We start from the raw sequence: 24,530 nt of genomic DNA on the forward strand, positions 1-24,530 counted from the left end.
AGACCTGGGAAGCAGAATGGAGCTGGACGAGGGAACTTGCTCCATGGTGTGATAATGGTTAACATGACATTAGAATGTCAAGGTTAGAGTTTTTGTTATGAATTTGTTTTTAATATGTCTATGGTTTTACATAAAACTTGGCATTGAGACCTTTTTCAAAGATAAACAATACTCGAAGGCCATATCAGGTAAGTAATACAGCTGCTTAAAACAGAGGGTTGTAACTTTGACGGTTTTGCACTGAAAGCTACAGTATAATTTAAGTGCGTCTTGTGTCATTGTGTGAGGAATTGAAGGCTATCAGTAGCTTATTAATGCCTTTTTGATTCCACATTCCACAGTTACTCAGCTTTTGTATGGTCTGCATCATGTGCAAACACTTTGTTTTAACCATTTGTGAAACCTTTGCGCTCTAGCAACTTAATGCACCATAGAACCATACAGTGCAGAAGGAGGTCATTCAGCCCACAGAGCTCTAGAAATCCCAAACTAATCCCTATCCCGCACTCTCCTCATTGTCCTGTATTTTCCTATGATTTCCAGTTTTCCCTTAAAAGGTGCCATGGTCTCTGTGTGAACTATCTCTGTGGCACTTTTGTCAAAGGGAATAGTTGAGGCGAAGACCATTACTTCTTTTAAGGGAAGCAGTCTCTGTTTCCACTCTGTAGATATTTGCATCTTTAGAAATTATCAATGATAAAATAACTTGATTGTAAAATAACTCCTCTAATAGCCAAGTTGACTTCCAGTTGTTATACAAAGGGACTCTGGTCTCGTGCATCCTCTCTGGTCCCATCCTAAGCCTCTCTGTTTCTCCATCTCCCTCTCCTCCTTTAAATGCACCTCTTTGACCAAGCTTATGCTCAGCCCTCTTAATGTATCCTTTGATTCACCTCTCTGAAGCACCTTGGGATGATTTTCCACATTAAAGGTGCTATGAAAATGCAAGTTATTAGATAATTCAGAGTTTGCTCTCCAAACACCTCATCCATCTGTGAGGAAACCCCAGCCCCGATACCATGAGAGGATGTAGAGTACAGTGTGCAATAGGCAAGAATTACAGGCCAAATCAGCATCCTCACATTTGGCATACCTATACACTGCCAACACTTTTGAGAATATTTCTATGGTGCTGCTTTTACAAGAAAGTGTAGTGAGTGGTTTTGATTTCCATGAATCCATAACTATATAACAAAGAAGTAAATTGGGTGAAATTGCACTGTGATTTTAATATTTGAACTTGTCGAGGCAATTGTATGAAATTTCTCTGCACAAAAAGGCTGGTGTTTATCCGTTTAAACAAAATTGGTGAATGCTTCCATTAAAATGGCATGCAAAGAAATTTCCGAGAAACCTGTATATGCTGACACCGTGTTATGCAATTTTATCCGGAAATGTTTTTCTTGCACTTCCTGACTTTCCTTTTAATTTGCTAGTAATTCTGAACAGCAGAAAATGTTTTAAAATTGAGAACGTATCTTTGGGAATAGTTTGTATATTCCAGAAAGGAGAAGAACTTTTAGATAGAGAAATTTGCAACAGTTTATGTTGGAGAAAAAAAGTATGTTTTAACAGATGGAATGTTGAGATCAGCAGGAATGTGTATCCAGATTATAATGACCCGGAATCTGCGGTCCTGATGACGATGAACTGGCAGCGTTCCCCGTCATTTCACCGTTGAAACTGACTGCAACTTCAGGAATTAGCCGAATGCGAAAATCCTGAAGTTGCGATCTGTCAAGCTCCAGGCTGCTCTGTGTCCCCCCCGCCCCCCCCTCCCCCCACAGACCAACAATCTGAAATCACTCATCAGGGAACAAAAGCATCAGCTTTTACACAGTAATTACTCCGTTAATTACCCCATGAAAAGTTAGACCTTTTTAGATTAGGTGTAACTGCCGTTTTAACAATGTATTGACTGCTAAACAAAGGCTATGGTCCTGAAAAAGTAATTTTAATGTTGTGCAATGTCAAATTTATCCATTTTAATAAAAAAAAATTAAGAAACTTTAACAACATTTTTTTTTTAATTCCTTAAAATTTTGTTCAATCTTTATTTCAGATTTACCGTTTTCCCCATGTGAGAGCTCCAATTTTTGTTTTGCTCCCCCTTAACATTTTTACAAAGTTATAATTTTAGGAGCTTCATCACTTCCTAGTTCGCTGTCTGTGGGGCCAGCAGCGAAAACCTTTGCTTTGCTGCTGATTGCACATTTTGGGCATTGTGTTGCTAGATTGTCTTCATGGCAAAGGCTTTTCTTTTAATTTGACTGTATAAAATCCTCAGGCCCTTGGTCTTTCCACAACATGAACCATATAGCAACTTTCACAATCTTAGGGCATCTTGAGTACTTCACAGCTATTGAAGTACTGTTTGGAAAGTAGTCACTGTTGTAATGTATGGAAATACAGCAGCTAATTTACATAGAACTACATGGGATTTACAGCACAGAAACAGGCCAGTCGGCCCAACCAGTCCATGCTGATGTTTATGCTCCACTCGAGTCTCCTCCGTCTTTCCTGATCTAATTCTATCAGCATAATTCTCTGTACCCTTCTCCCTCATATGCTTATCTAGCCTCCTTAAATGCATCCATACTATTCGCTTCAACTACTCCCTGTGGTAGCGAGTTCCATATTCTCACTGCTCTCTTGGTAAAGACGTTTCTTCTGAATTCGCTCCTTGATTTCTTGGTGACTACCTTATAGTGATGGCCTCTGTCATGTATTCAACTGTCATTGTAACCCATGTATAAACTGACCTAAGTTGTACACCGCGAGAACATTGACCACTAGGTGGTGAACTTGTGGGAGACACTCCTAACCTGGACTTTGAGGTATAAAAGGGGAAGCTCCACCCACCTTCATCACTTCAGTGCTGGCTATTAAAGGTTCCTGGTCACAGAGTGACCTTCTCTCAAGTATGGGCCTGGTGTGCATTTATACTGTATAGTAAGGACATATTGGCGACGAGAAACTGAGATTTAAACCACGCTAGCATGGCCACTAGCAGCACAGACGAGAGGTACTGTGTTGGTGATGATTGGGACGATTTTATTGAGAGTACAGCAAAGTTTCGTCACCAAGGAATGGTTGGGACAGGATTTGGCCGTAAACGCAGGGCTCATCTCCTGACGGTTTGTGGATCCAGGATGTACTCCCTGATGAAGGACCTTCTAGCACCAGAGAAGCCGGCGGTTAAAACTTTTGAAGAGCTCAGTAACTTGATCGGGGAACACTTTAAACCGGTGAGCAGCATGCACATGGCGAGACACCGGTTTTACACGCACCGGCGGCGAGAAGGACAAAGCGTTCCAGACTTCGTGGCAGACCTCCGGCGACTGGTGAGCCTATGTAAGTTCCCAGATGCATGCAGAGCAAAGATGCTGCGAGACTTTTTTATTGAGGGCATCAGTCACGCTGGGGTTTTCAGGAAACTGATTGAGACCAAAGACTTGACCCTGGAAAAGGCGGCTTTGATGACCCAGACATTTATCTCAGTGGAGGAAGAGATCAGTATGATGTTTGACAAAAATCTTGGCTTAAATGCAACAAATGGACAGGGAGTCAACATTGTTCACGCGGGACATGGTTCTCCAGGCAGGCAGGGGCAATCGGACATGCCCGAGCATGTAGTCGAACCCAAAGGGGGAATTCCAACAGAGACAATGGCTAGCTGAACGGCGATTCATGCCATCATAAGGGACAATGCGGCCAGTAATGGGGCCATCAACACCTGTCAATTGTGCGTTTAAGGACATTTACAGAAATAGTCAGAGACAATTGACTGGTAATGGACCTTTTGTTTCCAACAATGGCTCATGTTGGAGGTGTGGAGGCAAACATCCAGCCAGAGTTTGCAGGTATCAGCAATATGCCTGCAGAAACTGCAACGTCAGCGGTCACTTGGCGCGTATGTGCAGGAAGCCTGCAGCCAGGTTGATGCACGAGGAGGACGGGCCCGATATGTAAGCCCTACAAAGCCAAATGAACACTGGGGGAAATCGCTGGAAGCTGAAGTTCAGCAAGTTCATGTGGAGCACATATCCAGTTCATACACCAGGACCCCACCGATAATGATGAAAGTGCTCCTCAATGGCATCCCAGTATCAATGGAGCAAGACACGGGGGCCAGCCAGTCCCTGATGAGTATCAAACAGTTCGACAAGTTGTGGGCGTCCAAGGCCAGGAGGCCAAAATTATTGCCGATTGACGCACAGCTACGGACATGTACAAAGGAGATCATTCCGGTGCTAGGCAGCACCACGGTAGTCGTGACCCACAAAGATTCGGAGAACAGATTGCCACTCTTGATTGTCCCGGGGCACGGTCCCGCACTACTGGGGAGGAGTTGGCTTGCTGTCATGAACTGGAAATGGGGCGATGTCAATGCAATTTCTTCTGTGGAGCGAGTATCATGCTCACAGGCCTGGACAAATTTGACTCATTATTTCAACCCGGCATTGGCACTTTCATGGGGACCAAGGTAGTGATTCACACAAACCTGGATGCCAGGCCAGTACACCACAAGGCCAGAGCGGTGCCGTACGTGATGCGGGAAAAGATAGAATGTGAATTGGACCACCTGCTGAGGGAAGGCATCATCTCGCCAGTCAAATTCAGTGACTGGGCGAGCCCGATCGTGCCGGTGCTCAAGGCGGATGGGTCGGTCAGGATATGTGGCGATTACAAGGCCACCATCAATCGTGTGTCACTCCAAGACCAGTACCCGCTACCGAGAGTGGAGGACCTCTTTGCGACGCTATCCGGTGGCAAACAATTTTCAAAATTGGACCTGACCTCAGCTTACATGACCCAGGAGCTGGCGAGTGAGTCGAAGAAGCTGACCACCATCACGACACACAAGGGGCTGTTTGAGTACAACAGATGTCTGTCCGGGATTCGCTCGGCCACCGCGATCTTTCAACGAAATATGGAACGCCTCCTCAAGTCGATTCCAAGGACGGTGGTTTTTCAAGACGACATCCTCATCACGGGTTGTGATACTGAAGAACACTTCCACAACCTGGAGGAGGTGCTACGCAGACTGGACCGGGTAGGGCTGCGACTGAAAAAGGCGAAGTGCATCTTTCTAGCTCCAGAGGTAGAATTTCTGGGGATGAGGGTAGCAGCAGACGGGATCAGACCTACTGCGTCCAAAACGGAAGTGATCCAGAGAGCACCCAGACCCCGTAACATGACGGAGCTGCGTTCGTTCCTGGGGCTACTGAATTATTTTGGTAACTTTCTTCCCAAATTGAGCACGCTGTTAGAGTCGCTGCACGTGCTCTTACGCAAAGGTCGCGATTGGGTCTGGGGGGGACAGCCAAGAAAGGGCTTTTGACAGAGTACGCAATTTGTTATGCTCCAACAATCTGTTCACGCTATATGACCCATGTAAGAAACTTGTTTTAACGTGCGATACGTCGTCCTATGGGGTCGGGTGTGTGTTGCAGCATGTTAATGCCAAGGGTCAGTTACAGCTGGTAGCTTATGCCTCCAGAAGTCTATCCCAGGCAGAAAGGGGCTACGGTATGGTAGAAAATTTGCGGATGACACAAAGTTCGGTGGCAGTGTGAGCTGCGAGGAGGATGCTATGAGGCTGCAGAGCGACTTGGATATGTTAGGTGAGTGGGCAAATGCATGGCAGATGAAGTATAATGTGAATAAATGTGAGGTTATCCACTTTGGTGGTTAAAAACAGATTAGGAAAAGGGGAGGTGCAACGAGACCTGGGTGTCATGGTACATCAGTCATTGAAGGTTGGCATGCAGGTACAGCAGGCGGTTAAGAAAGCAAATGGCATGTTGGCCTTCATAGCGAGGGGATTTGAGTACAGGGACAGGGAGGTGTTGCTACAGTTGTACAGGGCCTTGGTGAGGCCACACCTGGAGTATTGTGTACAGTTTTGGTCTCCTAACTTGAGGAAGGACATTCTTGCTATTGAGGGAGTGCAGCGAAGGTTCACCAGACTGATTCCCGGGATGGCGGGACTGACCTATCAAGAAAGACTGGATCAACTGGGCTTGTATTCACTGGAGTTCAGAAGAATGAGAGGGGACCTCATAGAAACGTTTAAAATTCTGACGGGATTAGACAGGTTAGATGCAGGAAGAATGTTCCCAATGTTGGGGAAGTCCAGAACCAGGGGACACAGTCTAAGGATAAGGGGTAAGCCATTTAGGACCGAGATGAGGAGGAATTTCTTCACCCAGAGAGTGGTGAACCTGTGGAATTCTCTACCACAGAAAGTTGTTGAGGCCAATTCACTAAATATATTCAAAAAGGAGTTAGAGGAAGTCCTTACTACTAGGGGAATCAAGGGGTATGGTGAGAAAGCGGGAATGGGGTACTGAAGTTGCATGTTCAGCCATGAACTCATTGAATGGCGGTACAGGCTAGAAGGGCCGAATGGCCTACTCCTGCACCTATTTTCTATGTTTCTAAAAGGAAGCGATTGCATGTGTATATGCAGTAAAAAAAAATGCACCAGTACCTGTTTAGCAGGAAATTTGAGCTGGAGACAGATCACAAATCCCTAATGTCCTTTTTGGCCGACAACAAGGCCATAAATGCAAATGCATCGGCCCACATACAGAGGTGGGCACTCATGTTAGCTGCCTATGACTATACAATTCGGCACAGACCGGGCACCGAAAACTGCGCCGATGCACTCAGCAGGCTCCCACTAGCCACCACTGAGGGGGCACCCGAGCATGGTGCTGAGATGGTCATGGCTGTTGAAGCTTTTGAAAGCGAAGGCTCACCTGTGACAGCCTGTCAGATCAAAGTCTGGACAAATAGAGACCCGCTACTGTCTCTAGTCAAGAAATGTGTCCTGAATGGGGCCTGGGCAGCCACGTACGGGGCATGCCCTGAGGAATTCAAACCATTTCACAGGCGCAAGGATGAACTCTCGATTCAGGCCGATTGCCTACTATGGGGAAACCGGGAAGTCATGCCCCAGATGGGCAGAGCGATGTTCATCATAGAACTCTACAATGAGCACCCGGGCATTGTCATGATGAAGGCAATTGCCAGGTCACACGTTTGGTGGCCAGGGATAGATGCAGACCTGGAACTTTGTGTTCGCAGGTGCAACATGTGTGCCCAGCTGGGCAATGCGCCAAGGGAAGCCCCCCCTTCGCCCCTGGTCCTGACCCGCCAAGCCATGGTCACGCATCCATGTGGATTACGCAGGTCCTTTCACGGGAAACATGTTTCTGGTTGTAGTTGATGCCTACTCCAAATGGATCGAGTGTGACATTCTTAATTCAAGCACATCCTCTGCCACGGTAGAAAGTCTACGAGCAATGTTCGCCGCGCATGGTCTACCGGATGTCTTGGTCAGCGACAATGGCCCATGCTTCACAAGTACTGAATTCCAGAACTTCATGGCAGGCAATGGTATCAACCATGTCAGAACGGCACCATTCAAGCCAGCCTCTAACGGCCAGGTGGAACGAGCAGTGCAGATAATCAACAGGGGATGCTCAGAATCCAAGGGGGTTCCCTACAAAGCCGCTTATCAAGCCTCCTGTTGGCCAATAGATCCCGACCACACTCGCTCACAGGGGTTCCACCCGCAGAGCTGTTAATGAAAAGGACGCTCAAAACCAGTTTATCCCTTATACACCCCACCATGAAAGAAATTATTGAGAGCAGGCGCCAGTCACAATGTGACTACCATGACAGGAATGCGAGGGCACGATGTATTGATGTCAATGACCCTGTCTTTGTCCTCAACTACGCTGCAGGGCCCAAATGGCTTACAGGCACTGTGATTGCCAAAGAGAGGAATAGGATTCTGGGAGTTAAACTTACCAATGGACAAATCTGCTGCAAACATGTGGATCAAACAAAAAGGAGGTTCAGCAATCCCATAGAAGAAGCAGAGGAAGAACACGATGTAGAGTTCACTCCACCACAGGTGACTGAACACCGGAACCAAGTGGAGGAGAGCCCAGTCACTGTGGGCAGTCCGGACAGGCTTGAGGCACCACAAATAGCAGACACTCAGGCCAGCGCCCAACAACCGGAACCCCAACTCGGGCGCTCAACAAGGGAGCGTAAACCACCAGAGAGACTTAACCTGTGATCCCAATAAGACTTTCGGGGGGGGGAGGTGATGTCATGTCTTCAACTGTCATTGTAACCCATGTATAAACTGACCAGAGTTGTACACCGTGAGAACATTGACCACTAGGTGGTGAACTTGTGTCCTAACCTGGACTTTCAGGTATAAAAGGGGAAGCTCCACCCACCTTCATCACTTCAGTGCTGGCTAATAAAGGTTACTGGTCACAGTGACCTTCTCTCTAGTATGGGCCTCGTGTGCATTTATACTGCATAGTAAGGACATTTTAGTCTAGTTTTGCTCTTTCCCACAAGTGGAAACACTATGTCTGCTCTGTCAAAATCTTTCATAATTTTAAAGACCTTTATTAGGTCACCTCTCAGCCCTCTCTTTTCAAAATATATATAACATCGCAGTTCTGGTATCATCCTTGTCAATCTTTTTTGTACCCTCTCCAGTGCTTGTCTATCCTTTTTATAATATGGCGACCAGACTGTACGTAGTAGAAGTGTGGTATCTCGAAGGTTTGATACAAGTTTAGCATAACTTGTCTACCTTTCAATTCTGTTCCTCTAGAAATAATCCCGAGTGCTTGGTTTGCTTTTTGTGGCCTAATTAACCTGTGTCGCTACTTTTAGTGATTTGTATATTTGTACTCCGAGATCCTTTTGCTCCTCTATCTCATTTAAATTCTTATTTTCCAAGTAATATGTGACCTCCTTATTTTTCTTACCAAAATGTAATATCTCACATTTATCTATGTTGAAATTAATTTTCCAATTATATGCTCATTCTGCAAGTTTATTAATGTTATCTTGTAATTTGTTGCAGTTCTCAGTATTGACTATCCTCCCCCGCCCCCCCCCCCCCCACCGCCCCTGTGTAAATCTTTAATTTTAAACAACAGTGGTCCCAGTACTGATCCTGTCCTTCCCTTAGTGGCCCTATTCACATCCCAACTTTCCTGTTTTTATTATTGTGCCTGTAGAATATTTTACTATTTTGTTTTATTTTCCTTGCTAATTTAATTTCATAGGTTCCTCTTTACCTTCAAAATTGTTTTTTTGACTTCTCTCTTGCATCGCAAGGTCTTATGAACTGCAATGTAATTAATGACTGGAATCATTTTTTTGTGGGATCTTGGTTAAGGAATAATGATTGGTCAGGATACTGGGAGAACATCTCTGCTCCTCTTCTAATAGTGCTGTGCGGTTTTTTAATGTCCACCTGAGAGGGCAGAGGGGACCTCGGTTTAACGTCTTATCTGAAAGATGGCACCTCGGACAATGTAGCACCTCAGTACAGTACTGCACTGAAGAGCCAGCTTAGGTGCTTAAATCTCTGAAGTGAGGTTTGTACCTTAGATTTTCCAAGTCAGAGGCGAGATTGCTACCGCTGAGCTAAGGCTACTCTTTGCCAATGCCATTTTGAGCATGCTGAAGGAAGGTGTCTGGGCAAGGCCTGGTGCTAACTATCACGAGAATTTTATTTTGCTCCCCATCTCCCAATCCATGAAGTCTTCCCTGGCCTCTTGGCCTCTTCCTGCAGTGGTAACAGCTGAATTTGGAAATAGATTGGAGTGGGTTCAAACAGCGATGACCTGGCATGGAGACAAAGCAACCCCAACCAGACCATTTTTAAAATAAAAGAAGTAAATGATTTCAAGATTCTGTGCCACCACGTGCCTGTGCTATCTGTCTCTGCTCTGGTTTTAAAACAAGACTGTGGAAATGAATACTACCAGTGGATATCCTGTAGTATTGCCCACGGAAAGTCAGGACAAAGTGACTTTCCCTCGGAGTGCATTAGTGATATTGTAGGTATCAGTAAAGGAAAGAGAGAAAGAAGGATCTTGCATTTATATAGTGCCTTTCACAACATCAGGATCTCCAAAAGCGCTTTACAGCTAATTAAGTATTTTCACTGTTGCAGGAAAGGTGGCAGCCAACATGCGCCCAGCAAGAACTGACAAAGAGCATGTGATAACGATCAGATAACCTTTTTTTAGTGACGTTGGTTGAGGGATAAATATTGGTCAGGATACCGGGGAGAACTACTCTTTTCGAATCGTGTCACGGGATCGCTTGCGTCCACGAGAGGGCAGACAGGGCATCGGTTAAATGTCTCATCCAAGGTATGGGGCTCTGCAGCTTACGAGACTCCAAGAGGCGGCAGTGTGCAGCTGCAGGTGGTGACTGTGTTACTGAATGGTGATGCCCAAATAAGGTGTGCACGGCATATATCGCAAATTTAATACAGGTTCAACCTCCCTTATCCGGAACCCTCGGGTCCTGGCCTGTTCCGAATGAGGGATATTTCCCGATAAGGGGAGGTCACGTGTTCTCAGTGTGTGTGTGCGCGCCAATTGGCTGGAACAACTGTCAGTCATTAATCAAACACTAAGCACTATAGAATGAGAATCTCACTACACTGCTGACCCCTGCTTCTGACACTGCTGGAGTATTCAGGTTAGCCTGGTGTCATAGGATTTGAATATTCTTGTAAGCAGCCACAGCAGTGGGTGCATCTTCTTCACCCACTGGGAGGACAGAGGTGCAAAATCCAAGACTAAAAAGTCACTTGGGTGGCCAGTCAGATTAGTTTTAAGGTGTGATTCAGCCCCCCTTTATAAAGGAGCCAATATCTCTGACCGCGATCTTGCCTACCAAGGCGGGCTCGGTACGGCCGAGGTAAGTGGCAGGCTGCAACCCCGCTGCTGTCTCTATGCTGGCTTCTCCCATGAATTTCCCGTTGCGGGTTGTCGTGCCTGGGGCTGTGGGTTTGGGTGTGGGTGGGGGTCAGTGAGGGAGGGAAGCCGGCACTGATTCAACGCTGCAACAGTCGGGGGGGGGGGGATGGGGGAGAGAAGGAGGGAGGTCGCGGCCTGAGCGGGCCCCGGGAGGTGTCGGCGGACCCTGAGGTGTCAGCTCCGAAGTTGGGTAAATTTATTTTGCATTGATATTTTTCGAGGATTTGGGGTAAATTTATTGTGGGTCTGTAAGTGTAAATGGACACGTATTTTTTTTTACATTGATATTTTTTGAGGATTTTGACCAGCTGGATTGTGCACGTGCGCCACCCGGCGGCCGGTGATGGTTCCGAACGAGGCGTGGTGCGGAATAAGGGAGTTATGGATAAGGGAGGTTCAACCTATATATTATAAATTTTGGTTTTGATAAGTTTAGAAGTATGTGCCTAGCTACCCTACCAATGACCTTATGATGACCTAATTCTTAAATGTTTGTGCTAAAACTGAGCATAACTTCCCTCTTGAAAGTCAATGAAATTTACTTTTAACAGTTATTCAGTTGATGGATCAGGAAGTGTCCAAAATCAATGGGCTGAAAATTCATTATAGCCCGGTTTGAGGCACCTCGGACAATGTAACACCTCAGAACAATACTGCACTGAAGTGCCAGCTTAGGTGCTTAATTCTCTGAAGTGAGGTTGGTACCTTAGATTTTCCTAGTCAGAGGCGAGATTGCTACTGCTGAGCTAAGGCTGCTCTCAAAAAATCTTTGCCAATGCCATTTTGAGCATGCTGAAGGAAGGTATCTGGGCAAGGCCTGGTGCTAACTTTAGTGTCAGGCGATGTTTACCACCTCCAACCGGGATATTCATTCAAGAGGGGAGTGGAGCGCAAGCTGAAACATTCCACATTCCTCTTGGGGTGCTATCAGGGCGGTAGCACTACTGAAGTTGAGGCCCGAGGATATCGGCATCCTAACGATTAAAGAGGAGGTGAGGTGGAACAGACACAAACTGCAGAGAACTTTTAGCAATAATTTTCTAGAGGTCAGAAAGGTAAGTAACTGTAAATAAAGTGCAATCTGAACACTTACCTTGTCAGTCCTTCAGATATTGCCCCGGGATCCTTTTTGCAGCACCTGCTGTCCCTGTCGGGAGTAGCGTCAGATGCTACGGCAGGCGAAAGCAGTCAAGTTGGTGAACGCGGCGCTAAGAGGGCTTTGCAAGCGCGTGACATCACCAAATGGGTGGTGCTCGAGTGCGCAGCACTAAATGACAGCACCGCCTCTAAACCAGCAATGAAGGCTGTCATAGCGCGGCGCGCGGGTGATAGTTGCTTAATGGCTCGTTAGCACCCCTCTTGGGCGCTAACGGGTGGCACTGAGCCAACAAATTTCTAGCCAATGACTTGTATTTAAGCAAGATAGAATTTTTAAAACTATATAATATTCGTAAAGTTGAAATGACAGCTGGTGTGACAATGTACCAGTAGATTGGGAGGATGAAGAGCAGGTTTGTTCTGATTTCCTACACAGCAGATTCCTGATCTCACTGGGCTGTCTGAGCAGGTTGTGCATTTTTCTCTATGGGAAGTGGTGGAAATGAGTTAGTGAGTGAATGTATGATCCTGTACTGCTCTTGTTCATCTCGCTGTGGTTGGTTACAGAATGATGGGTGTTTTAGCAGGGGAATGGTGCATGGGGGAGAGAATGGGGGTATGAGAAAACTAAGTTAATAGAGAAAATAAATTGAAATGTAAATCCAATTCAAGAGGAGTGACTGCTTGTAATCTAGTCTTGGGTTTTTTATATTTAATATTCATAAACCACTTGTATTAAATTTGGATTGTTGTCTTTTATATACTGACAGCTTTGTGTTAATCAGCTAGTGATTATGTCACAGTTAGCAAACTTCATCTGCAAACATCAACTGAGCTATGCAGTTTGACCGTTGCCGCTCCCCGTGATAATCTATGTTTAGTTCATTAACAAAATCGAGGAGTAAATACAAAACTGATTACTCCCAACAGCTATGAAATGTCTTAAAGTGACTAGGACAGTAATCTCATTTTGAAACTATTTGTTCTCTTGGTTTACGAGATGATCTGAATACCTCAGTGAAATTAAAACCTTTTAATCACCTTGGGTTTCTGTTAGTCCGTATACAGGTATATAATCTCCACAGTATGTTGATACGTTCTCACTGTAGAAATGTATTGCTGATTTAACAGGTGGATTTGCCTTTGTTTATGAAGCACAGGATCTTGGTAGTGGAAGAGATTATGCTTTAAAGGTGAGTCAAACTTTGAAACTATTTTAAAAAAATGGTCTTGAAGGCATTTCTTATCTTTGTGCCCAGTCTGAGACACTGCCATTGCTTGTGCAGTCATTGGCTAGGGTGAAGTGCGCTCCAGTGGGTTGTTTTCTGCCACACTGTGCCCTATGAGTCTCATCTAGCTGTGCAGCCTACAACTGAAACAACAGTTCATAAATCGTGGACAATGTCCAACACCCAGACTGGTCAGGGGATGAGTGTTTCTGGATAAAATGAATCATGCCTTCAGGTGGGCAATGTTTAAAAGTATTGTGTATTGCAGTAGTCTCTGAGCCACACATACCAGGAAGATCCCAAGTGGTCATGCATGCCACGGTTCGATGAGGATAGGATTAGGGCATTGTATGCCAGATCTTCAATGGCAGTTCACTGTGAGTGTAATGCCATGTTCAGTGTGAACAAAATTGTTTCTAACTCAGCAGGCTCAAGTATTTAATTAAGTGGGGGCACTTGAAAAATTACATAAAATATACAGCACAGAAACAGATGATTTGGCCCAACCAGTCTATGCCAGCGTTTATGCTCCACTCGAGTCATCTCATCTAACTCTATCAGCATGACCCTCTATTCTCTTCTTGCTCATATGCATATCTAACTTCTCCTTAAATGCATCTATATTATTCGCCTCAACTACTCCCTGTGGTAGCGAGTTCCACATTCTCACCACTCTCTTGGTAAAGAAGTTTCTCCTGAATTCTCTTTGATTTCTTGGTGACTATCTTATTTGGATGGCCTCTAGTTTTGCTCTTTCCCATAAGTGGAAACAGCCTATCTGTGTCTATCAAAGCCTTTCATCATTTTAACAATCTCTATTAGATCACCCCTCAGCCTTCTCTTTCCAAGAGAAGAGAGATCAAGCCTGTTCATCCTTTCCTGATAGGTGAAAGATGAAATGAAAGTGCCAGTCAGTTTAATTATTATTAAGGCAAATTATGAGTGGTCTAATGGCTCAGTGGGTGAATGCGCATTGCTCAGTGCAGTGCTGAGTTATACAGACCAGAAAACCCTTCATTTCAATCTCTCATCAGTGGTGAAGTAGCTGATTTCAGCTGGGATGATGGACACTGTACTGCAGTTGGTCTCAGAGCCCCTTGATTAGGGAATGGAAAAGTCAGCCAGCTACAGTGTTTGGACTTGGTGGGGAGGGAGAGAACACAACCTGGCTCTATTTAATGCTTCCCCTCTCTCTCCGCCCCCCCCCCGCCCCCGCCCCCGCCCAGAATGACCAACACTCTGTTGTTTGTTGTATGGATGATAATTATTGGAGTTAATGGGGAAGTAAAGTTTGGTGAAGTATTTTTTGTTCAAAGTATTCCCTCCTTCCACGGTTATGTACTGAAAATGTATAATTCTGTGCACATTACCACCTTTTCTAAAATATCAACAAGCTTGCTACCTCATGAATTTGGTCTCCATTCCTCCATAACCGCTTTGGTAACATCAGTTATCCCGGGATGGTCCCAGTCACGGCAGTGGAGATCTATCTTTCTGAGGCCTGGCAGCTCTCCATCAGCACTGAGGCCAGGGTCCTTCTCCACTGCCCTCTCAATCCTCACCTCCACATGAGGTCATGAATTACTTTGTGTCAAAGATTGTGACCATCCGTTCAACTGTATCTGCCATGTCCCTCCCTTCTCCTTGCCCACCTAGCACTAAACCCACATCTATCTCTAGTTTCTCCCCTATCTCCCCTCATGCCCTCTCTGAGCTCATCATGTCCATGAGTCCCACCTCCTGCTCTCTTGACCCTATTCCCTCTAAACTGCTGACGACCCAACTTCCCTTCCTGGTCCCCATGCTAAATGACATTGGTAAATTGTTCCTTCTCCTCAGGTACTGTCCCCATCCATTTCAAATCTGCCATCATCACTTCCCCCCCCCCCCTCCCCCGCCCCCCTCAAAAAAAAAACACTCTTAACCCTTCTTCATGCAAACTTACCACTCAATTTCCAACCTCCCTTTCCTCTCAAGTCCTTTAACAGGTTGTTGACTTCCAAATCTGTGCCCATTTTTCTCGCAACTCCTTGTTCGGACCTCTCCAATTAGGTTTCCACCCCATCCATAGCACTTAAATGGCCCTCATCAAAGTCACAACTTACATCCCCTGTGACTGTGGTCAACTATCCCTCCTTATCCTCGTGACCTCTCTGCAGCATTTAACACAGTTGACCACACCAACCATTGCTTGGTTTCACTCTTATTTATCCAGTTGTAGCTAGAAAATCTTCTGCAATGCTTTTTCTTCCCGCCCCTGCATTGTTAGCCTTGGAGTCCCCCATGGATCTATCCTTGGGCCTCTCCTATTTTTTATCTACGTATTGCCCCTCTGCAACATCATCCAAAGAAGTGATGTCAGGTTCCACAAGTGAGCAGACGACTCCCAGCACAACCTCACCACCATCTCTGTTGACCCCTCTATTGCCTCTCTGTTGTCAACCTGCTTGTTCAACATCCAATCCTAGATGAGCTGCAATTTCCTCCAATGAAACTTTGGGAAGACTGAAGCCATTGTCTTCAGTCCCCGCCACAAATTCCTTATCCTCGCCACCAATTCCATCCCCCTCCCTGGTCACTGTCTCAGGCTGAATCAGATTGTTTGCAACCATGGCGTCATATTTGACCCTGAGCTGAGGCTCCAGCCCCATATGCTCTCCAACACAAGGACCGCCTACTTCCGCTTCCATAACATCGCCCATCTCCAACCATGCCTCATCCCATCTCCTGCTGGAACCCTCATCCATGCTTTTGTTCCCTCCAGACCCAACTATCCCAATGCTGTCTTAGCTGACTTCCCATCTTCTGCCATCCATATCCTAACTCACATCAAGACCTATTCACCCATCACCTCTGTGCTCGCTGACCTACGTTGGCGCCTCTCCACTAACGCCTTGAATTTAAAATTCTCATCTTCGTGTTCATGGCCTCACTCTCCCTATCTCTGTAACCTTCTCAAGCCCTATAACCCTCTGAAAATGCTGCATTCCACCAACTCTGGCCTCTTGCCCATTCCCCAGTCCCTTCTCCTCACTATCGGCTGCCGTGCCTTCAGCCATCTAGGCCCTAAGCTCCTCTTAACCCTTTCTGCCTCCACCTCTCTTTCCTCCTTTAAGACCCTCCTTAAAATCTGCCTCATTGACCAAACTTTTAGTCACCCTTCTTAATGTCTCGGTGTCAATTTATGTCTGGTTATGCTCCTGTGAAGTGCCTACGTTAAAAGCGCAATGTAGATGCAAGCTGTTGATGTCAATTTTAAAGAGTAATGCAGATCACATTTAACAAATGAACTGGTCGCACTATTCTGCTGTCCAAGGTACTGGTGTAGTGACTCCTGCAAGTAGAGGTTTTGTCCACAGGAAATCCATGCTATTCTGATATGCTTAGTCAATTAAAAGTCAAGTGTAATCGTGCTTAATTGCTGAAAATTCATGTGATCTTATTTTGTGTTACAGAGACTTCTGTCAAATGAGGAAGAGAAGAGCAAAGCAATCATTCAGGAAGTTTGCTTTATGGTATCCTTTTCAGTTATTTCAAGTTCTGCTGGTTAGAAACATAGAAAATAGGTGCAGGAGTAGGCCATTCGGCCCTTCGAGCCTGCGCCACCATTCAATAAGATCATGGCTGATCATTCACCTCAGTACCCCTTTCTTGCTTTCTCTCCATATCCCTTGATCCCTTTAGCCGTAATGGCCATATCTAACTCCCTCTTGAATATATCTAACGAACTGGCCTCAACTACTTTCTGCAGTAGAGAATTCCACAGGTTAATGACTCTCTGAGTCGGTCCTAAATGGCTTACGCCTTATCCTTAGACTGTAACCCCTGGTTCTGGACTTCCCCAACATCGGGAACATTCTTCCTGCCTCTAACTTGTCCAATGCCGGCAGAATTTTATATGTTTCTATGAGATCCCCTCTCATTCTTCTAAACTCCAGTGAATACAGGCCCAATCGATACAGTCTCTCCTCATATGTCAATCCTGCCATCCCGGGAATCAGTCTGGTGAACCTTCGCTGCACTCCCTCAATAGCAAGAATGTCCTTCCTCAGATTAGGAGACCAAAACTGAACACAATATTCAAGGTGAGGACTCACCAAGGCCCTGTACAACTGCAGTAAGACCTCCCTGCTCCTATACTCAAATCCCCGAGCTATGAAGTCTAACATGCCATTTGCCTTCTTCACCGGCTGCTGTACCTGCATTCCAACTTTCAATGACTGATGTACCATGACACCCAGGTCTCGTTGCACCTCCCCTTTTCCTAATCTGTCGCCATTCAGATAATATTCTGCCTTCGTGTTTTTGCCCCCAAAGTGGATAACCTCACATTTATCCACATTATACTGCATCTGCAATGCACTTGCCCACTCACCTAACCTGTTTAAGTCACCCTGCAGCCTCTTAGCATCCTCCTCACAGCTCACACCGTCACCAGCTTAGTGCCAACTGCGAACTTGGAGATATTACACTCAATTCCTTCATCTAAATCATTGATGTATATTGTAAATAGCTGGGGTCACAGCACTGAACCCTGCGGCACCCCACTAGTCACTGCCTGCCATTCTGAAAAGGACCCGTTTATCCCGACTCTCTGCTTCCTGTCTGCCAACCATTCTCTATCCACGTCAATACATTTCCCCCAATACCATGTGCTTTAATTTTGCACACTAATCTCTTGTGTAGGACCTTGTCAAAAGCCTTTTGAAAGTCCAAATACACCACATCCATTGATTCTTCCTTGTCCACTCTACTAGTTACAGCCTCAAAAAATTCGAGAAGATTTGTCGAGCATGATTTCCCTTTCATATATCCATGCTGACTTGGACCGATCCTGTCGCTGCTTTCCAAATGCGCTGCATTTTTCATCTTTAATAATTGATTCCAACATTTTCCCTACTACCGATGTCAGGCTGATTTTTCTCTCCCTCCTTTTTTAAAAAGTGGGGTTACATTAGCTAACCTCCAATCCATAAAAACTGATCCAGAGTCTATAGAATGTTGGAAAATGGTGACCAATGCATCCACTATTTCTAGGGCCACTTCCTTAAGTACTCTGAGATGCAGACTATCAGGCCCTGGGGATTTATCGTCCTTCAATCCCATCAATTTCCCGAACACAATTTCCTGACTAATAAGGATTTCCTTCAGTTCCTCCTTCTCGCTAGATCCTCGGTCCCCTAGTATTTCCAAAAGGTTATTTGTGTCTTCCTTCGTAAAGACAGAACCAAAGTATTTGTTCAGTTGGTCTGCCATTTCTTTGTTCCCCATTATAAATTCACCTGATTCTGACTGCAAGGGACCTACGTTTTTCTCTTCACATATCTGTAGAAGCTTTTGCAGTCAGTTTTTATGTTCCAGCAAGCTTCCTCTCATACCCTATTTTCCCCCTCCTAATTAAACCCTTTGTCCTCCTCTGCTGAATTCTAAATTTCTCCCAGTCCTCAGGTTTGCTGCTTTTTCTGACCAATTTATATGCCTATTCCTTGGATTTAACATTATTCCTAATTTCTCTAGTTAGCCATGGTTGAGCCACCTTCCCCATTTTATTTTTACTCCAGACCGCGATGTACAATTGTTGAAGTTCATCCATGTGATCTTTAAATGTCTGCCATTGCCGATCCACCGTCAACCCTTTAAATATCATTCGCCAGTCTATCCTAGCCAATTCACGTTTCATACCATTGAAGTTACCTTTCCTTAAGTTCAGGACCCTAGTCTCTGAATTAACTGTGTCATTCTCCATCTTAATAAAGAATTCTACCATATTATGGTCACTCTTTCCCAAGGGGCCGCGCACAACAAGTTTGCTGATTAGTTCTTTCTCATTACACATCACCCAGTCTAGGATGGCCTGCTCTCTAGTTGGTTCCTCGACATATTGGTCTCGAAAACCATCCCTTATACACTCCAGGAAATCCTCCTCCAGTTGCTACCAGTTTGGTTAGCCCAATCCATATGTAGACTAAAGTTATCCATGTTAACTGCTGTACCTTTATTGCACGCATCCCTAATGTGCTGGGACCCCAGCTCTTTACAATATACATCAATGATTTAGATGAAGGAATTGAGTGTAATATCTCCAAGTTTGCAGATGACACTAAACTGGGTGGCGGTGTGAGCTGTGAGGGGAACGTTGAGAGGCTGCAGGGTGACTTGGACAGGTTAGGTGAGTGGGCAAATGCATGGCAGATGCAGTATAATGTGGATAAATGTGAGGTTATCTACTTTGGGGGCAAAAACACAAAGGCAGAATATTATCTGAATGGCGGCAGATTAGGAAAAGGGGAGGTGCAACGAGACCTGGGTGTCATGGTTCATCAGTCATTGAAAGTTGGCATGCAGGGACAGCAGGAGATGAAGAAGGCAAAGGGTATGTTGGCCTTCATAGCTAGGGGTTTGAGTATAGGAGCAGTGAGGTATTACTGCAGTTGTAAAAGGCCTTGGTGAGGCCTCACCTTGAATATTGTGTTCAGTTTTGGTCTCCTAATCTGAGGAATGACGTTCTTGCTATTGAGGGAGTGCAACGAAGGTTCAACAGACTGATTCCCGGGATGGCTGGACTGACATATGAGGAGAGACTGGATCAACTTGGCCTTTATACATTGGAATTTAGGAGGATGAGAGGGGATCTCATAGAAACATACAAGTTTCTGACGGGATGGGACAGGTTAGATGCGGGTAGAATGTTCCCGATGTTGGGGAAGTCCAGAACCAGGGGTCACAGTCTTAGGATAAGGGGTAGGCCATTTAGAACTGAGATGAGGAGAAACTTCTTCACTCAGAGGGTTGTTAACCTGTGGAATTCCCTGCTGCAGAGAGTTGTTGATGCAAGTTCATTGGATATATTCAAGAGGGAGTTAGATATGGCCCTTACGGCTAAGGGGATCAAGGGATATGAAGAGAAAGCAGGAAAGGGGTACTGAGGGAATGATCAGCCATGATCTTATTGAATGGTGGTGCAGGCCCGAAGGGCTCCTGCACCTATTTTCTATGTTTCTTGTTTGATGCCATCCCCAACCTCACTACTACTGTTTGGTGGTCTGTACACAACTCCCATCAGCATTTACTGCCCTTTGGTATTCCGCAGTTTTACCCATACAGATTCCACATCATCCAAGCTAATGTCCTTCCTTACTATTGCGTTAATTTCCTCTTTAACCAGCAATGCTACCCCACCTCCTTTTCTTTTCTATCCTTCCTAAATGTTGAATACCCCTGGATGTTGAGCTTACAGCCTTGGTCACCCTGGAGCCATGTCTCCGCAATCCCAATTATATCATATTCGTTAATAGTTGCCTACGCAGTTAATTCGTCCACCTTATTACGAATACTCCTCGCATTGAGGCACAGAGCCTTCAGGCTTGTCTTTTTAACACACTTTGCCCCTTTAGAATTTTGCTGTAATGTGGCCCTTTTTGATTTTTGCCTTGGGTTTCTCTGCCCTCCACTTTTACTTTTCTTCTTTCTATCTTTTGCTTCTGCCCCCATTTTATTTCCCTCTGTCTCCCTGCATAGGTTCCCATCCCCCTGCCATATTAGTTTAACCCCTCCCCAACTGCATTAGCAAACAATCCCCCTAGGACATTGGTTCTGGTCCTGCCCAGGTGCAGACCGTCCGGTTTGTACTGGTCCCACCTCCCCCAGAACCGGTTCCAATGTCCCAGGAATTTGAATCCCTCCTCCTTGCACCGTTCTTCAAGCCACGTATTCATCTGAGCTATCCTGCAATTCCTACTCTGACTAGCACGTGGCACTGGCAGCAATCCTGAGATTACTACGTTTGAGGTCCTTTTTAATTTAACTCCGAGCCCCCTAAATTCAGCTTGTAGGACCTCATCCCACTTTTTACCTATATCATTGGTACCTATATGCACCACGACAACTGGCTGTTCAAGCTCCCCCTCCAGAATGCCCTGCAGCCACTCCGAAACATCCTTGACCCTTGCACCCGGGAGGCAACCTACCATTCTGGAGTCTCGGTTGCGACCACAGAAACACCTATCTATTCCCCTTATAATAGAATCCCCTACCACTATCGCTCTCCCTTTTTCCTGCCTTCCTGTGCAGCAGAGCCACCCACGGTGCCATGAACTTGGCTGCTGCTGCCTTCCCCTGATGAGCCATCTCCCTCAACCGTACCCAAAACGGTGTATCTGTTTTGGAGGGAAATGACCGCATGGGACTCCTGCACTACCTTCCTATTCCTGTTCTGCTTGATGGTCACCCATTCCCTATCTGCCTTTGTAACCTTTACCTGCGGTGTGACCAACTCATTAAACGTGATATTCACAACATCCTCAACATCGCAGGTGCTCCACAGTGAATCCATGTGCAGCTCCAATGCCACAATGCGGTCTGTCAGGAGCTGCAGCTGGATACACTTCCTGCATACATAGTCGTCTAGATCGGTTCTAGGTTCTTGTTTAAGGAGAAGGCCCTTAAATGCCCACAGTGAGAGCTGATCTATGTGCATTTGTGGAACAATAGTCTCCACATTTTTTTTAATAAAACAATTTCAAATACCCCCGGTATCATATTTCTACTAATTTTGTGCCCTTTCCATGGATAAATGAGGAAACCACTTTAAATTCACTTAACAGTCACTCCAAGATTCTTGCTGCTACTTTTAACTTCCTCGCTGGTTCTCTCCTCCATACCTTATCTCTGTGTACAAGAAAATAAGTCGAGCAATTACTCCTCGGCCGTCTCCATTGCTGCCCTTGACTGGACACCAGTAGATCATGAAAGTAGCCCAGAGGATGATCCCCATTTAGCCATGGCTCAGTGGTAGCACTCTTGTCTCTGAGTCAGAAGGTTGTGGATCCCAATCCCACTGCAGAGACTTGAATGCAAAGCCTAGGATAATGCTTCAGTGCAGTATTGAGGAAGTGCTACACTGTCTGAGGTGTTGTCTTTCGGATGAGACGTTAAATTGAGGTCCATGTGCCCTCTCGGGTGGATGTAAAAAATCCCATGGCTCTACTTCAAAAAGAGCTGAGGTGTTCTGGCCAATATTTATCCCTCGGCCAACAACACCAAAAACAACTTATTTGGTTATCACTGTTTGTAGAACCTTGGCTGATACATTTGCCTGCATCACAACAGTTTTGGGACATATTTAGGCTTTGAAAAGCATTTTATAAATGCCAGTTCTTTCCTTCTTTCATGCAGTTTAATTCCCCCTTTGGGGAGGTGCTCCACTTAGTGCTTCTGTGCAACAGCTGCATGGCTGTTATCAAGGACTTGACTGAGTAAGGGTTTGAAACTGCATGTCACCATTCCACAATTCTATACATTGCCCCCCCCCCAAAAAAAAAAGGAAATAGACTATTTAAGTTTTTTTTCTCTCACTATTGGTTTCATGTTAGTCAAATTGACATGAATACAATTGTCATGGCAAGCAAATTTGTGAGAATTGTTCTTGTTTGTAAATAGTTACCTGGTCCACATATAGTAAAGATGCAACCAGCCCTTTTACATATAGATGTAATGATCATCTTTGTGGTTCATCTGAACCCACTAGAAGAAATGTTATTGTGGTGACTTGTATTTTATCTCTGTAGTGCAGCCATTCAGTAACCCATATTGCTGTGTGTATGCCAGTGACCAACGTGCCTGTTAGAGTTAGTCCAGTAGTTAACCACATCATTACATTTTGTTTCCTCCTTCCCCTCTTGTTCCTTGAAGCCTATACCATTCCTGGCTGAAGGGGTGTGCAGGCATCCAGTTTCTTGGCCTCTGACAGTGCTGCTCTGCGTGGGATGTACGAGAGTCTTCTGTTCTCCTCTCTTTCTGTATTCTATTCTCAAAACAGCATGGCTGAGATCTGTAACCTGTAAACATCCTACTGTTCAAAACATGTTATACCCTGTACCTCCTTTTAATATTGATTTTGATCTTTATAAGCAAATAATTTTTGCTTTCACAGTACCTGTGCAGAAAACAAACTATTATTTTTTGAATGAGTGGTGAAGGTGTTGTGAGTAGGTGTTGGTTTGCATAATTTTTGTTTTTGTAGAGTAAGTTGTACAATTAACATAGTACAAATTACACTTTTCTTGCACTTTGCAGTCAGTCAAGGAACTTGTGTTCTATGTGTTACAACAACTTGCTTCATATAGTGCCATTAATATGGTAAACTGTCCCAAGGCGCTTCACAGGAGTGTTATCAACCAAAACTTGACACCGAGCCACATATTAGGACAGGTGACCAAAAGTTTGGGCAAAGAGGTAGGTATTAAGGAGCATTTTAAAGGAGATAGAGCAAGGCAGAGGGTTAAGGAATGATTTCCAGAGTTTAGGATCTAGGCAGCTGAAGGAATGGCTTGCAATGGTGGAGCAATTAAAATCGAAGATGCTCTCGAGGCCAGCACTAGAGGAGCACAGAGATCGTGGAGGGCTGTAGTGCTGGAGAAAGTTGCAGAGATATGGAGGGATTTGAAAACAAAGATGAGAATTTTTAAACCGAGGCATTGTCAGACCATTGTGGTGGATGAACGGGACTTGATGCAAGTTAGGATACAGGCACCAGAGTTTTGGATGAACTCAAGTTTACGGCGGGTACAAAATGGGAGGCCGGCCAAGAGAACATTGGAATAGTCCGAGTCTAGAGGTAGTAAAGATACAATATGACTATTGCTTGAAATTGCATCAAACTGCATTGTTTGTTTCATGGTTTGTTCTGTGATGTATCAGCCTAGTGCACTTTGTTTGTGAGACTTTGAACAAATATTTCTTGGAACATGAATTAGTGTTTAACTTGGGACATTAGATTTACTGCCCTGTTACCTCTCAACTGTACTTTTTTTGAAAATAGTGAAGTTTGGACATGTTTTCCTCTGGTACATGATTACACTATAGCAGCTATGCTGTGAAAACCTACTTGCAGTCTTTATGATGAGTTCATAACATATCTACAAGTGTGAAGTGAAGTGACATTCTTTGTCTGTTGAGAAGGTTTTTCTGAGTTTTGAATTGAAAATGGATACCCTGTCTTCAACAAAAACATTAGCATATAGCACTGTGTTGAAAATCAAAGGTAAATCTAGAAATTTGTGAGGCTCTTGTTGAACTTCAGTGCTTTTTAAATTGCATTTTGTTCTAGATTTTGTTACAGTGCTTTGGTTACAAGTAATAGGAAAAACTTGTTTTTGTAAAGAACCACTATGAATAGAGGCATTTATCTCTGCATTTAACAGACTGTGAGTAGAATAAGGATTAGAGCTGCAACTATTCAAGCAAGACTGACTGCTATTCAGTGTATTAAATAACACATTGTGATTGAATGTGGCATGTTTTTGTTTTTCATTACTGGCTTGTAGGAGTGTATTATAATGAATACTGTAACTGGGCCAAACAGTGACTGGCTAATGTT

General features: G+C 44.9%; 1 protein-coding gene across 4 annotated transcripts in view; it reads left to right on the forward strand.

The window, feature by feature from the left end:
• Nucleotides 1-24,530, forward strand: part of gak (cyclin G associated kinase) — a 136,423-nt gene that overhangs the window by 12,242 nt on the left and 99,651 nt on the right. For 2 of the 4 annotated variants that reach the window (XM_070886283.1, XM_070886291.1), the window contains exons 2-3: nt 13,056-13,117; nt 16,609-16,668. In XM_070886283.1, the coding sequence (XP_070742384.1) occupies nt 13,056-13,117; nt 16,609-16,668 (122 nt within the window). Of the gene's footprint in view, nt 1-10,041; nt 10,212-13,055; nt 13,118-16,608; nt 16,669-24,100; nt 24,195-24,530 lie in introns of those variants that run through there. The other 2 variants (XM_070886296.1, XM_070886302.1) reach the window with 2 other exon arrangements.

Source organism: Pristiophorus japonicus, chromosome 1, assembly GCF_044704955.1.
Source record: "Pristiophorus japonicus isolate sPriJap1 chromosome 1, sPriJap1.hap1, whole genome shotgun sequence".
In the NCBI taxonomy this organism is placed as follows: Eukaryota; Metazoa; Chordata; class Chondrichthyes; family Pristiophoridae; genus Pristiophorus; species Pristiophorus japonicus.